This window comes from Acipenser ruthenus, chromosome 20 (assembly GCF_902713425.1).
Source record: "Acipenser ruthenus chromosome 20, fAciRut3.2 maternal haplotype, whole genome shotgun sequence".
Taxonomy (NCBI): Eukaryota; Metazoa; Chordata; class Actinopteri; order Acipenseriformes; family Acipenseridae; genus Acipenser; species Acipenser ruthenus.
The window spans coordinates 21,144,548-21,159,664 of NC_081208.1; the positions used below are offsets into that span (position 1 = coordinate 21,144,548).

Here is a 15,117-nt window from a genome sequence, read left to right on the forward strand (position 1 = left end):
GCATTTAATCCTCTTAGTGATTTTTAACAGAACTGGCACTAATGAAATTTAGCTCCTGAGAATCAATGCCAGTTTATACATGTGACTAATCTGACTAAGAAGCTGCTAGAGTATTCATATTGAAAAATCAAATGAAAATTATTAGTACTGGCACATCATCTACTAGCAAACTTCACAATGTTTTGCCAAGGTCTTGGGTGCCACCTACTGGTACTGCGTAATACATTCTGCTTTAGCTTACAATATTCCTTTATAAAAAAAACATAATTTCTTTAATTTCAGAATGGTCAAATTAGAGCCCTAGTTCCCCAATTCACAGCATGAAGAATACAGTATCTTTAGAGCCGTCTACCTTTATACATTCACGGGACGGGTCGGATCGGGTCCCCCCCCCCCCCAAAAAAAAAGAAAAAAAAGCAAGGACTGAATCTAAACCAACTTTAATTCAAAATAATGGTCCCAACATCACGGACATCCAAGAAAACAAAACGTACATAAAGAACATATGTAGTTGTCAGTTTTTCTTCAAAATTAGAGGACACAAAAAATAACATTTTGAATACAGATTAGTTGTTTGATATTATTAAACTCAGAACTTCAAATTGAATACACACAAAGAATGTACTGTGAATAAAATACATTTCACCATCAGTGAATTAATCAAACAGGACAAAAACAATTCCAAAAACACGCAAAATGTAACCTTCTTGTACTGGTATCTTCAGCCGAAATAGTTCTTTGCAGCTGGCGTCTTTGTCAAGCTAATCTGGCTTTCTAATCCATTGTAACTTGTCAGTAATGCAAAACAAATGTCATACATGGCAGGGCAGCAGTGTGGAGTAGTGGTTAGAGCTCTGGACTCTGGACCGGAGGGTTGTGGGTTCAATCCCCAGTGGGGGACACTGCTGTTGTACCCTTGAGCAAGGTACTTTACCTAGATTGCTCCAGTAAAAACCCAACTGTATATATGGGTAATTGTATGTAAAATAATGTGATATCTGTATAATGTGAAATAATGTATAATGTGATATCTTGTAACAATTGTAAGTCGCCCTGGATAAGGGCGTCTGCTAAGAAATAAATAATAATAATAATAATACAATAGTTAAACTAGTTCAAACAAAATAGTACATTACATAGTGTACTCACTAGTCATCCTACATTTAAATTCTTGCTGTACATTCTTGACTTGTCACCCTTGGGAAATGCTTTGTTGACAAGACACCCATTCTAGATGTCCACACAGATGCACGGTAAGTGAAAATAAATGACGATCAATGTGTATTTACTACTGTAGGTTGCATAAATACACACAAAAAATGAAACATCAGATGAGATCTATAATTATTTGCTCTGGTTTCTATTGGTGTGCATACCCTTTAACACTTTTATATTTTTATTAGTCATCTCTTCAGCAAAAGCATTGCTTAACTTCTTTATATGCTGTAAGCTTCGGCATACTCAAGAAGTTGGTTATGATGAGTATAATAACTACAGGCAGCGCTCCAGCAAAGCTGTGTAAAGGGTGTTTTATGCATTGAATTACACATGATATTTTAATGTAATGCATAAAGAATGCGCATGGCAATTTCGCTGCACAGCGAGTTTGCCTGTTATCAAACTTCTGTTACTGTATTTGCTTCACAGCCATATTCTTTATGGTCAATAAAGCACATAAGAATAATTGTTGTTTGTTTATATTGTAAGTTTTTGTACAGCAGTTCAAATGTCGTTAATGCATACCCCATAAGTCACTCCACACGGTAGAAAACACACCAGATTCTGTCGAGTCAACACCCCGGGTTGAACGATCACCCGACCCCAACTTTTAGCTGAAAATTAAATTTCCAGTTTTTAATAACAATGCGCAAATGATGTCTGAGGGCGAATATTGTAGCTTACGTGAATAGAAAAAACTGCCTAGAAGTACCGCATTCCTTTGAATTTAAGACGCACTGTCCTGTGTCTTAAATTCAAGTACAGTAGTGATGCATGTATTAAATCACCAACAAAAGATGTGACTGCCGGACTACACAAACAGCACCGTGACTGACAGGGTTCCCTTGTATTATTTATTTCTTAGCAGACGCCCTTATCCAGGGCCACTTAGCAAATACATTTCAAGAATGTAGTAGTTAACCTGCGGAGCAGACGCTCTCCTCCTCAATGTAAACAAAGCAAGCTTTCGCTCAGCACCCACCTGTGTAGCTATGCAGTAGCCTCGAACTGGCGCTGCTGCGTTAAGCAGGTGTAGGCTCCTGGGAATGCCCCCCAGCCAATCAGGACCTCCCGATCAGCTCGGTTCTGGGCAAGCCTTCCTGTTTACCACAGCAGCAGCTTTTTGTTATTAGGCTCAGCTCTAAATCAGACCCCCGTTATTTGATTTTTTTTATTTTTTTCCCTCAAGTTGAGGGTGGGAAATTTGGGCTGCGTCTTAAATTTTAGGGCATCTTAACCCGCAAGAAATACGGTAGTTGCTCTGGGCATTGAATGATTCAGGATTAGGGTTATTTTCGGTTCAGATAACGAAGACGTGGAGTTAGCCGGTTTCAGATCGGATGATACACACTCTGCTGTCTGATTACTTTTTCCTAGTTATGCTACAATCCATATATTTTTTTTTTTAGACACTGCAAGAGCTTGTAACTCGTGCACCATTTTTTTGTATTGAACATTAATGATATGATAATGCAACTTTGTGTGTTAATTATCAGCGAATGCTACTGAAGCTTTAACTGGAAGACCTTACGCACTGGGACAAGCTGGAAAGACTTATGTGCTTACATACTTAACAGAGAAATCTCGCTGAACTGTGGGGAGTTTGGTGGTATCTTGGGAAGAGGGGGAGAGATCGTTAACACAGGTTACTTTCAGAAAATTTAACTGATCTCTGTATTATAATGCTGTAACAAAAGCAACCAACCTGTGCCAAGGAAATAAATAATATAGAACTGAGAAATCTCGTTCGGACACTGTTTATACACTTCACAAACCCGGCCGGCTCCTCTGATGAGAGCACAAACTTTACCGACCTACACTATCATCATCATCATCATCATCATCATCATCATCATCATCATCATCAAAAAAACAACTAAGCATAAGACCCGTTTTCCTATTTCTGGATTCTCTTTATAGTTTTATATTTATTTACAATCCAGCATTGCTGTTAAATAGTATTAACCAACTGCTAAATCACAATGGAGTCAGTTTATTACTCACCTTACTGCATTTACAATTATTAGTTTCCTTTACTCAAACTGATGTTTTTCCACTGGCGTTTAAATAATAACAAAAATAAATTAATAACTTGAAATTGCCTAAATAAAACAAAAAATATTCACTGAGTAACGGTTATATCCTCCATAATTGTAAATAATATTGTCTAAAATAAATGCGGTTATTAAAATAAAACAAAGCTACAATGTTAACAGGTCTGCAGTCGGTAGCTATCCAACAGCAATGGTTATAGTAATGTCGTAATTAGTAATGTCGAAATGCAGCGATCTTGAATTTCTAAAAAAAAAAAAAACCATGAGTACTCAACCAACGGGTTTCATTTGTTGTGTTGCTGTCTAGCAGAAAAACTACAAGTGTATTTTGAGAAGTGAAAGCATCTTTAGCACACAGGTGGTACAGCAGACTAGATGCATTTCTGTGATACTGGAACTCACTTTGACAGTAGATACAAGTAACTATCTTTCTACCAACGAACCGTCAGTTGTTTTTTTTTTTTTTTAAATAAACGTCCCATTCACAAGTCCTTCAGTTTGAGTGCTTTGCTAGATAATACGGTTCTGTGACACTAAAATGATGCCACAGGGAATGAATGATGGTACACCAAAAGGGACAAAACAGCAGTGCTATTAACGTACGTTATAAAAATGTATCTCCCAAAACAATTAACGTGTAAAACCGCAGAATTTCATTGTGATTAATTGACAGCCCTAATGTTAAATGGATTATTTTGTGTTGTGTTTTCACACTGGACACAGCAATTTCTTACTTGCAGAGATTATGTAAAGCCCTTTAGTTTAGTGGACCAAAAATTGCACATGTTTATTAATTTTTTAAAATGTAAAAACTAACTTTTTTTTTTTAACCTAAATGGGTTTTTTCACGATGTGGTTTTGCACTAGACTGCAGCTTTAAAGTTTAATGTTTCTTTTGTGAAAAGATTTGAAAATTACAAACCAGTGGACAATTATGCCTAACTGTAAACGTAATCCATCTACCTAATGTTAAATACTCTGCAATAATGCCTGTAATTTCACCTCTGCCCGAATCAACACTCTCCACCCCACCCACCCACACACTTTTGCCTTCACGACATCTTTCCCCCCCTTGGGTGTTGACACGGCAGAATCCGGTAATACAAATACAAAATAAAAATGCACTCTCTTTATTTTATTATCTTGCCAAAAACAAACAAAAAAAAAAAAAAAAAAAAAACACACACACACACACACACACACCACATTTTAAAATGTGTTGTTCGTATGGGAAATGTAGTACATCGCTCCCTCGCTATAACGTGGGTCTCGGGAGACACACAATATGAGCGTTATACCCACGAGCGTTATATACGGGGGAGGGGGTGGGGGGCGCCGCGGGACACAACACACTTCTGACTAAAATACAAAATAAAATAACTCCCTCTCTATAATGCATATATAGTGAAGCAAAAATGTAACTTTCTGTGAATTAACCATGCATAAAGCACCATGCAAATCAACGCTATATATATTTTTTTTTTTTACAAAAAAAAAATAAATAAAAAAAATTCCCCACTCGTGGATCATTTTAATTCGCAGTTCTTAAACTACAAATAGCCTGGCTAAATGGCGGTCGGGAGTTCAGTTCGAAGTGACAGACAAGCAAACCAAGTGCAAGAAGGAGAGCGGGTCAGGCGAGGGGAAGACGTAATCTGTCGGAGTGGGATTGAAGTGTCTAGTCTCTCGGAGAAAGCCGCAGCAAAAAAGTAAATACATTAGATAAGAACCACGTAATAGGCCTACTATCTATTTAGTTATAAAACGAGTGCTGAATAAGATGTCTGTTATAAAGTGCCAGCGCAGCTTTTCTTCAGTTCAGATACTGTATCAAAAGGGAGAGACAGAAACAAAGTTATACCGAGAAGTTGTTTATAGTTTGAACTGTACTTACTGTATAAATATAAATCACTAGTATAGAGACCTGGGGGCATGCTGTAGGAGCGTTATATCCGGTGTGTTATTATTATTATTATTTGTTTATTTAGCAGACGCCTTTATCCAAGGCGACTTACAGAGACTAGGGTGTGTGAACTATGCATCAGCTGCAGAGTCACTTACAATTAAGTCTCACCCGAAAGACAGAGCACAAGGAAGTTAAGTGACTTGCTCAGGGTCACACAATGAGTTAGTGGCTGAAGTGGGATTAGAACCGGGAACCTCCTGGTTATAAGCCCTTTTCTTTAACCACTGGACCACACAGCCTCCTAACCGAGAGCCTTGTAGCAAGGGAGCACTGCACTTTGTTCTGCCAAGTTTTTCACTCTACTTTCTCAAAAGTCTGTACAGCACTTTAAAAGACAGTGTGGTAAAAACAAAGTCATACTGCTTGGCTGCGGGGTGGCATTTTTGGCTGCAAAAGGGGTTAAGACCCAACTTGAAAAAGGTTTTGAGATGAATCCGCTACTAGGAACTAGATGAGCATAGATTGGTCAAATGAAGCCAATTTCTTGAAGTGTTTGGGCTTCGTCGCCCAGAAACCTCAAGGTCGCATGGCCCAAATGTGGTGGACTTTTTAGGCAACAGATCAAAACAGGTCTGAAAATTTGAAGCTGCCAGTTTAAAAGTTTTTTTGCAATTGTTTGCAAACTCCTACAAGCACATAGCTGACTATTGAATCAATATACAATTTGTTCCATAGTTAATTACATAAGACCATAACCTAATCCAAAACTTCAGATATCAGTTACTACATTGCAAAGATAATCTTTAAATCAATGAACTTGCTGGATTTTAAAACTACCCAGTATATCAATTATTTTTTTTAAATGCAAAACTGATAATTTTAGGAAAACTTAACAATTAACTTCTGCGATGACAAACAGCAAGATTGTAGGAAAATCAATCCACTGTCAGCCGTTAGCCTGGATTCTATTCCAAAGCACCAGCTACAGAAACAGAAAACAATGCAGACCATGCCTCAATCACTGTCACTCTCGCCATCAGAGTAGACATAGCAGCCTTCTTCATCTGGCAATGATGAGGCATATTTGGCTGTAGTATCCCCACCTACAAATAAAACAATGTTATTTTCACAGTAAGTGACCTATACAAAGTGTAAAAAACATCACAAAAAAGCAGAAACAAAATTGCTATAGTCTGCCTAAAATTTGACAGTAAAGCTGCTGCCAAAAATACTGATCTCCGAGCTTAAGAAACACACTGAATGAATAAACTGCCAGGAAAACCTATGCAATTTAATCTATGCCTTTCTACTCTATGCCAGAGGAGTTTATGTATAATAGATCTTACCATTACAAAACATAACTTCCTCCTCCTCTTCCAAGTCATCAAAGTGGTCAAAGTCTAGAGTAACACAAGCGTTCTGAGGAGGGAAACAAAACACGTGTATTCAGACAGCTGATACTCATAACCATTCAAGTAGGTCTGTGCAAGTACTTGTGATTTAATGAGTTATTCCCTTGAACATGTTTTTGTTGGCAGATATCAAATGAAACCCAAACAAGCCTATAAAAAAATAAAAAGCAAATTTCACACAAAGAAAAGCTGCTTCTCTCATTTGCCCCCCCCCCCCCCAAAAAAAAGTTAATCTACAGTATACAATTGAATACTAATCAATGGCTATTAACTTCCACCAGACCCACTTGAAACTGAATCTTCCTTTGATCTGGGACACATTTGTACTGCTGTACCGAGGCCATAAACTGAAACTAGTGAATGCTACTGATCCACCATGTACATGCGACTTTCTTAGCCCTACCTTAAGAGGTAATCACTGACTGATCACCTACCACTGCGTATACTGGTAGATGTATTTTTGTCAAGGTTAATAAATCACACTTTAAATCTTACCCAAGACTACAATCCCACATGATCTACAGAGATGACACTTTTTTTATTGAAAATGTAAAATCAATTTTATATTAAAACAGATGAGACACATAAAATGAGTAGTCTTATTTAGTGAGTTAAGACGGGTTTGATTAAAATCACACTATCAGATTGTTATTGATAATTGTGTAGACAAGCGCAAAATAGGAAACTCTTTGTTCAGTGTTGTGTAATTAACACAGCCTGTTTTCCCAAATTACCTTGTGCTGAAGCAATCTTTGCCAGACTCCTTTCTTCTCTTTGACTAGGGTGATTACTGGCTCGTTGCATTTAATGGCACATGTGCTTTTGTCTTCTACGATTCTGTCATGCAGTTCCAGGTCAGCGCAGTAAAGCTTATCATCAACAAGAGCACTGAAAGAAGAGACAACAATTAGAACTGCATTCTTAAATCACAGCAGAGGATATTTTCATAATTCAGGATTTTCTTACTTTATCTACAGAATAGTAAATCTATAGACAACTTGTCAATTTGCTCAACGTCAATAAAAGCTATTCCTCAAGCTAGAGCAGAACAAATAAAAAAAAAAACACACACTTCATACTAGCCTTCCAAACACCCTTGAATTATTTGGAAGGGTTGATCGGTTAGAAAGACAGACAGAAACAAGATTCTACTAGCATGTCCAGGGCCATCTGAAGAAGTAATGCAATTTCATTGTTCGTTTCAGTAGCTGGATTACATAAAAATAAAAAAAAAAGTAGACTTACCTGAATGTCACTCTGTCACTGAAAAATTCACACTCATGTGCATGAGGGTTTTGGATCTTGATGTTAATGATAACAGAATCATCTTTCTGAAACCATTGGACTTCTGGGTGAAGGCTGTCAAAAACCATGACACTCAATAAATAATGACACAAAAGCAAAAAAAAATGCAAAAAGAAAAAATGGAAACCAGCACAAAGAATAACTGAGTGAATTCTACCCATGGACTTAAGCCACTTCCCATTGTCTCTAAAATTATTAGTCCTTAAACCTTTACTTTTATAAGTTTTTTACTACATAAGGTGGGGCTGATGCAAAGATGGGCGTAGTGCAAACGATTGGTGCTACAATATCCTAATTGCCTTGCACGGCAGCCTATGTAAGCTTAAGAGCAATGCAAATTACTCAACACGCAAATAATGAGCGCTGCCTGTGCATCAGGCTATTTAGCAGCTGCACTTACAGCCCAGAGGCGAGGAGAGTTAGGAGTACAGAGAGCAGCAGGCGCTGGATGAGATTTGTGGCGTATGAAAATCAAACCAAAAAAAAAACACATGTCAGAGGAAGGGCAACAAAGTCCTCTTGGCGCACGGAAAATAAATGTTTTCTGGAGGAGGAGCCGAGAGTCCTTACAGCTGAGGTCACACAGCATGACATTTTGCGTTTTGGAAAAGTCTCAGCCAACGTTAGTTTGTGGTTTGCACGTGTATACCACAAACTCAAAAAAATGTGGCTGCAATATGGTTGTTTTGCAGTCGAAAATCACTTTGCACGTATCCTTACATCGGCCCCAAGGTATGCCTTAATAACACACCTGTACTAAAGCACAGGGATTATCATCACCTAGAAGTAGATAATGTTAACGTTAAAGGTATGTACTCTGGCCTGACGCAACTTAAATTCAATGGTATTTCGGGAGAGGCATTTGTACAGTAGATGGTTTGTTATAAAACTACCAAGAATACAATATATATTTTGTACCACTGATGGGTGGCTCTTAATTCAAGCAGAGAGAATCCTGGAACAGTAATCTGAATGTTTTTTGTATGGTGTAGAAATGCACAATGACCATCACCACTACATTTAATTCAACAATCAGTTCATCTAAAAAAGAAAAACTTTAGCATTTCCCCCTTTAAAAATACGGTCCTTTATACCTCAGAACCAGTTATAAGATGAAATGGCCATGGTTCCCATTTGCTCCATTATGCCATTCAACTGGCACTTTCATTCTCGTTATGAAGTCAAACACAAATAGCAGTCTCCTAACTATGGCTCCCGACTACAGTGTTGGGATGGAAATATGATTTCTATTGCATAGCAGTTTCACCCATTCCAGGTGATTAGCCACAGCATATAACCAACAAGCTCAGGTGTGTTGGTTTAAAGTCATAGTAAAAACAGGAGTGGCTCAAACAGATTTGCTACAGGAGTTATTTCCAGCCCTGCAGAGTTATAAAACGCGAGCACTATACCTACATCACCTTCATTTGGATGAAGACATTTACAATTCTATTTACCGTTTTTTGTGCAGAACTGCTTCACGAATCTTGCTTGTTGGTTTGAGATCACCTGTATATATATATATATATAAAACAAACACAACAACATTGTTAAAACAAAAAACAAAGCCTATCATAGCACTTAAACATATTAATTAATATTGCAGCTGAAATTCATACTGGTTGCGTCAGACTACTTACAAGACATGGAATGTTTCATTTTTACTGGATATAAGGTAACAGAACTTCATATAGCATGCAGCTGTGTACCAAATATTAAGACAAACTCAAAAAGGGTCTCTACACCCAAAAACCTAATTACAGGACGTTTATATGGCAGCCATTAGATCAGAGGTCAACAGCATCTAAAAAATGTACCCGTTATCTTAGCTGGGCAAGAGTTTTCAAGAGCTGGCACAGAGTTTCCAAGAGAGACATCATCTTCATGATCACTGGAGAGGTAAGAAACAGAAAGGGATCTAAAAGGAAAAGGTTAGAAAATATAAATGACATCAAAATGAAGATAAAGTAAAAGACAATAGTTTGTTTTAATGACCTTCACTAGTTTAGCAGTCTACAGAACAAAAGAGTGTTCAAAACACATAACCAAATCCAGTGGCTGACACAACAGTAAATCTTAAGTCATCAGGATTTCATCGTCTCAAAACAGTTTAACAAGGACGTGTCTTACATTTTAGGTAAAGTTTAGCATTATACATGTTTGATTTCAGTAAATCAATTTATAACTTATGCAAATATTAAATTTATGAATATTTTATATGCTTTGAACGTATCTATCACAGAATATGCCATGCTTTCTTATTCTGACATTTTCCCCCTTTTAACTGAATATAAATTTAAACTTAAATCCGATATATAACCGTTGTTACCAGTACAGATTACTCACTCCTGTTGATTACTGTCTGTTCCTTCACTTGGGGTGGAGTTACAATCATCTGATGAAACTTCTGGAAGCTCATCACTGCTGTTGACGGTGTTCTGCACTGAACTGGATATGCTGCTCTCCAAACTGTTAAATATGCAGTAGAATCTTGATGCAGCATCTACTGTATAATTATTTCCTGGACCTTATGTTTCTATACAAGTAGTAAGGGATAACACACTACAGGGCGTGGGTTGTGTTGCATTAACATATGGCTAAAAACTTAGCGACTGTAAATATATATACTGCTCTTAGCGAAAATGATTGAGAAAAACAAGTAATAAGGCACAATACAGTAGTAATAAACTACTCAGGCTCTCCGTTGCGAGTTTAAGTTGTGTATTGATAATTTACTAAATCAAACTGTACTTGGATTAAAAAAAAAAAAAAAAGTTCTGCTATACATTAAGCTGTATTTATGCACGGTTTAAAACCCCTCAACAACCAATCAGTGTGTAGCATCCGAACATTCTGTAGAATGCCCCTTGGATTACAATGTGAAATGTGTGCTTACTTCATTTCCTGTTGGGTCTCCTCTGCTTTAACCAGCCCCTCTTTCAGACACAGCTGTTTGAGGAGTGCAACATGCTCAGGGTTGTCAGTGCCCATGCCTGTGCCTATGATCTCCGAGCGGATGTTGTATTCGTTTATGTAGGTTCTCAAGTCTGCTAGTTTGGTTACCCGTATCTTTAAAAAAGAGAAATATTTATTACATTTAAAATAATTCATCCAGTTCATATAATTGTTTGTGGGTCAGTTTAGATGACTAAAATAGCATCCATCCTAGAACTTTTAGAAGTGTGCTTTTTTATATATTTATATGGAGTGGTACTGGAATTAGACATGTGGTCTCTATTGTTGATATGGTCAGAGGTTAAAACAAAAAGGCAGTGAAACAGTTACATTTTCCTGGACAACATGAAGTCATGAAACTTTACTGAGAATCACAGAATAAAGCTGTGTACCAAATATTAAGACAATAGCTCAGAATGTACCATCTATACAGCAGAAACATTAAACAGGTCACATGATCTCAATATCAATATGGCAACCATATTAGGGGAGTGGACATTGTCTTTTTCACTCTCTGCTCGAGCGTAGGAGTACGAGTGGTTGACCAGGTGATCAGATGCTTTGGCAGAGCTTTGTATGGCGATTTCATGAGCTTTAAAAATCACAAGCATTACATTTTGAGAAAAATACAACCTTAAATTGCTGTACTGGAAAACTGCTACTTTAACATGCAAGTTTATATGTTCATTGGTGAAATTTATGAATAAGAAATAAGTGAGACTTACCATTGGATCAACCCAAATTGTATTTCCTAAGCGGAGAACAATTTTCGCTTCATGCTGTACACCTTTAATTTTTTGATTAATGTGTCTACTGACCTATATTGAAAACAATGTACAAATTAGGTTCAGCAAACACCGTTTCAGATGAAAAGATTTAGACCGGATTTACTTTTAAATATTTTTTTTCTCAAATAAATAAATTAAAAATGCCCTATGGAACAGTATGTATATTTGTATTGTTGCTGGAGATATACTGGCATTCCCTTCCCTGTATATGTTAAATTATAGCTGGGAAGAGAGAACCATTGGGTAGTATTTTACAGAAATACAAGAAAAAAAATATATGGGTTGTAACCAGAAACACTTTCTGCACATCTCCTAGCATATTTATTATATTACTGTATTGTGTTCTATGGCTATATTGCCATCTGACTAACGCATACAAGAGTGAATATTGAGAGAAGCAAGTTTGTGAAGGGTCCTTGCTATACAATTCACAGTTAACGTGGAATCCACTAAATTTGTGATTTATTAAAAAATTGTGAAATAAATCAAACAATACAAATTTATTTTCATTTCATTGATTTTTAAGGGCTTACCTTTGGGTTCCATTCTATTTCATTATCTATAGGTTTCACTCTACAGACTATGAATTCCACAGCCTGTGGAGGCAGACTCTGAAACTCACTGGGCAAGCACAGCAACTGATGCTCTCGCACCTCCCCGGTTCTGCCTTCGTCTATGAACCTCACACTGATGCTGTAGAAGAGACAATCTCCTTTCTCAGGAATGTCCAACGCCTGCACCCTTTTAAAAGAAACAAAAAAATCATAAGGAATTCAAATACAATATCAATAAGAAAATGCATCATAAAATAAACCTATTTGGCATTTACTATGCATAATTAAATACTCCTCTTTAATTTAGGGACAGCTGAAAATGTGACAAAAAAATAAAAAATAGGAGTAAGCAAAATGGAACTTAAAACATATAAAATACTAGGTTGTGTGAGTTTTCAGCAAGGGTTCCCAAGGTTGGCCCCAATTCTATTAATGAGGTTTACCTGTGGTAGACAGTCCCCTCTTTTATTCCATACAGCCCACCCTTTGTGATCTCTTTCACACCCTGCATTTTGCATGCATAGTATTCAGCCATGTCAGCAGCAAGACTGCTATACAGGTCCTCCTTTTTACTGACAATGCGACCAAAGTAGCAGGAAGCATTCTCAACATATAATGGCAACACCTGTAAATAAAGAAACAGAAATCAGTGGCACAGAGGCTGTTAATAATTACAAGCCACTGGATCAGGGACAATATCAAGAACACCAGGACATTTAGTATGCAGTGTTTACTTAACCCTGCAAATATAACATTTACAACATCAAGGTCTCAGCTAGGCTTTGTACATTAGTGCCTCAGAAGGGTTCACTTTTGTTGTACAGCACCCATGAACAGACTGTGAAAGAGATAGGCCTTTATAAAAATCAAAGTGCTTTTAGTTTTTGTTTCAGGATATTTCATAACACTGAGGGATTAATGATATATTGGCAGTCGATGTGATGGCGTACTTACTACCATATCCATTCACAAGAAGAATTACAAATCATCTATTTGTATTTATTTTATTGAAAGACATTAGTAACAAATATGAAGTTTCCACAAAAAAACAGCTGCCTTTATTAGCCCAACGACAAACAAAATGTATTGTAAAATATCTATTAAAATAAAACAGATTGATAAATAACTTACTGATACAGTTCCACATGTTGGGTGGGGCTGTGTGTCTTGCTCTGGGCGCACAGAGTGTCGGTCAGAACAAATTCTGCTGTCACTTGGACCAGAAACAAAAGATTACACAATCAGTTTTATAGCTGCTACAGTACCCCAAATAGAGATTGCTGTTCAAATTTTCCTAAGACATGACACACGGCCAATAATGGAAATTTAATATTTACAGAAGTCTCTTGCCATGCCTACAGTGGTGTTCTATTGTAATTTGAATAAATTCCATTCATGCTGGGCCCATCCCTCAATAGTGAGCACTTAGTACTCGGACAAATATTTGAACAAAAAGACTGGAGCTTGAGGGGGCTACCGAGTGGCGCATCCGGTATATAGCTCAACTTAATGAAATCTTTGTTTTTACTCCCGATTTTATTTAATTTTTTTTTAAACTGTAACATGGTACACATTACACTTGTTTTCCTGCGAAGTACATCTGAAAATGATTTAAACCCGAAAAAAAGAATATTCAACATGAAACATCCATGCACTACACCTTACAGGACACATTATAGGACACAATAAGAAGAAATGGACCAAGGCTTTTCATTGTATTGTTTGTTTAATATTATATCCAACATTCTTTAGCACTATTGGCCCCAGTCTGTTCAAATTTAGATTTTAAACCTAGGGATTTGTTTCTCTTTAAAAACTGTCCAGTACGATGGATTTCTCTTTCTTGAGCAACCGTTCAAGTTTGTTGCTTTTTATCTGTATTGTACTAATGATTTAAAAGTGCCACATTTACATAACTAATATGCATTGGAGAGCAGATCTTTATTGTTAAAGCTGTTTTTATTATGGAAATATGTGTTTAAAATGACAATAATGAATCTATGCACCTACCTGCAGAAACCAAAGCATTTAAGGTATTTGCAAAGTGGTCTTCCAGATTTTTGTTCCTCCTTCGCTTTCAAAACCCCCTCTGCAAAATGAGTTAGTTCAGGTGGTAGTTTGACGTCCGCATGTTCAAAATATCGCAGAACCCCAGTAACATGACCAGCATTCTTCTCTGAAAGCAGCAATACAGATTTGGCCTTCGAGAATTCCTGTTCCAAAGTGTTCTTTTATTGGAAGAGAAACAAAATGAGTCCAATCTGCATTAAAGGCTTATTTCAAACAAAGTGTCATGCAGGAATAACTGGCAGCAAGAAGTAAACAGTCCAGATTAGGATGGCAACGCAACCCAAGCTGCCAAATAGTGATCTCTACTGGCTAAGTCAGTGCTTCAGATTTGGGAAGCGAGTGTGAATCAGGAGATAGAGGCAGGCATGTCACTCAAATTCCTTATTATTATTATTATTTGTTTATTTAGCAGACGCCTTTATCCAAGGCGACTTACAGAGACTAGGGTGTGTGAACTATGCATCAGCTGCAGAGTCACTTACAATTACGTCTCACCCGAAAGACTGAGCACAAGGAGGTTAAGTGACTTGCTCAGGGTCACACAATGAGTCAGTGGCTGATGTGGGATTTGAACCGGGGACCTCTTGGTTACAAGCCCTTTTCTTTAACCACTGGACCACACAGCCTTCTATGCTTTCCAATACTGACCCGACATGCAAGGGAAATGTTATGTACAGTTCTCACTTGCTCGTTCAGCTTAAAAAAATGCTTAAGTAAACCTCAGTAACACCATTACTTCATTTTTATTTTACTTTTGCCACTATGTACTGTTTTTGCCTGAAATACACACACAAAAACCCAACCACATTACATTTGTTGGTAACTGAATCTGTAAGATGCATTCCATCACATACA

At 37.2% G+C, this 15,117-nt stretch overlaps 1 protein-coding gene across 3 annotated transcripts in view; it reads right to left on the reverse strand.

Annotated features, from left to right (window-relative positions):
* Window positions 1-424: 424 nt before the first annotated feature.
* tdrd12 (tudor domain containing 12) overlaps window positions 425-15,117 on the reverse strand; it is a 32,009-nt gene continuing 17,316 nt past the window's right edge. For all 3 annotated transcript variants that reach the window (XM_058993628.1, XM_058993626.1, XM_058993627.1), the window contains 13 exons: window positions 14,203-14,420; window positions 13,324-13,405; window positions 12,636-12,817; window positions 12,172-12,379; window positions 11,576-11,668; window positions 10,792-10,964; window positions 10,242-10,364; window positions 9,713-9,813; window positions 9,353-9,404; window positions 7,836-7,949; window positions 7,325-7,478; window positions 6,525-6,597; window positions 425-6,281 (listed from right to left, as the gene is read on the reverse strand). In XM_058993628.1, the coding sequence (XP_058849611.1) occupies window positions 6,193-6,281; window positions 6,525-6,597; window positions 7,325-7,478; window positions 7,836-7,949; window positions 9,353-9,404; window positions 9,713-9,813; window positions 10,242-10,364; window positions 10,792-10,964; window positions 11,576-11,668; window positions 12,172-12,379; window positions 12,636-12,817; window positions 13,324-13,405; window positions 14,203-14,420 (1,662 nt within the window). In that variant the 3' untranslated portion in view covers window positions 425-6,192. The remainder of the gene's footprint in view (window positions 6,282-6,524; window positions 6,598-7,324; window positions 7,479-7,835; window positions 7,950-9,352; window positions 9,405-9,712; window positions 9,814-10,241; window positions 10,365-10,791; window positions 10,965-11,575; window positions 11,669-12,171; window positions 12,380-12,635; window positions 12,818-13,323; window positions 13,406-14,202; window positions 14,421-15,117) is intronic.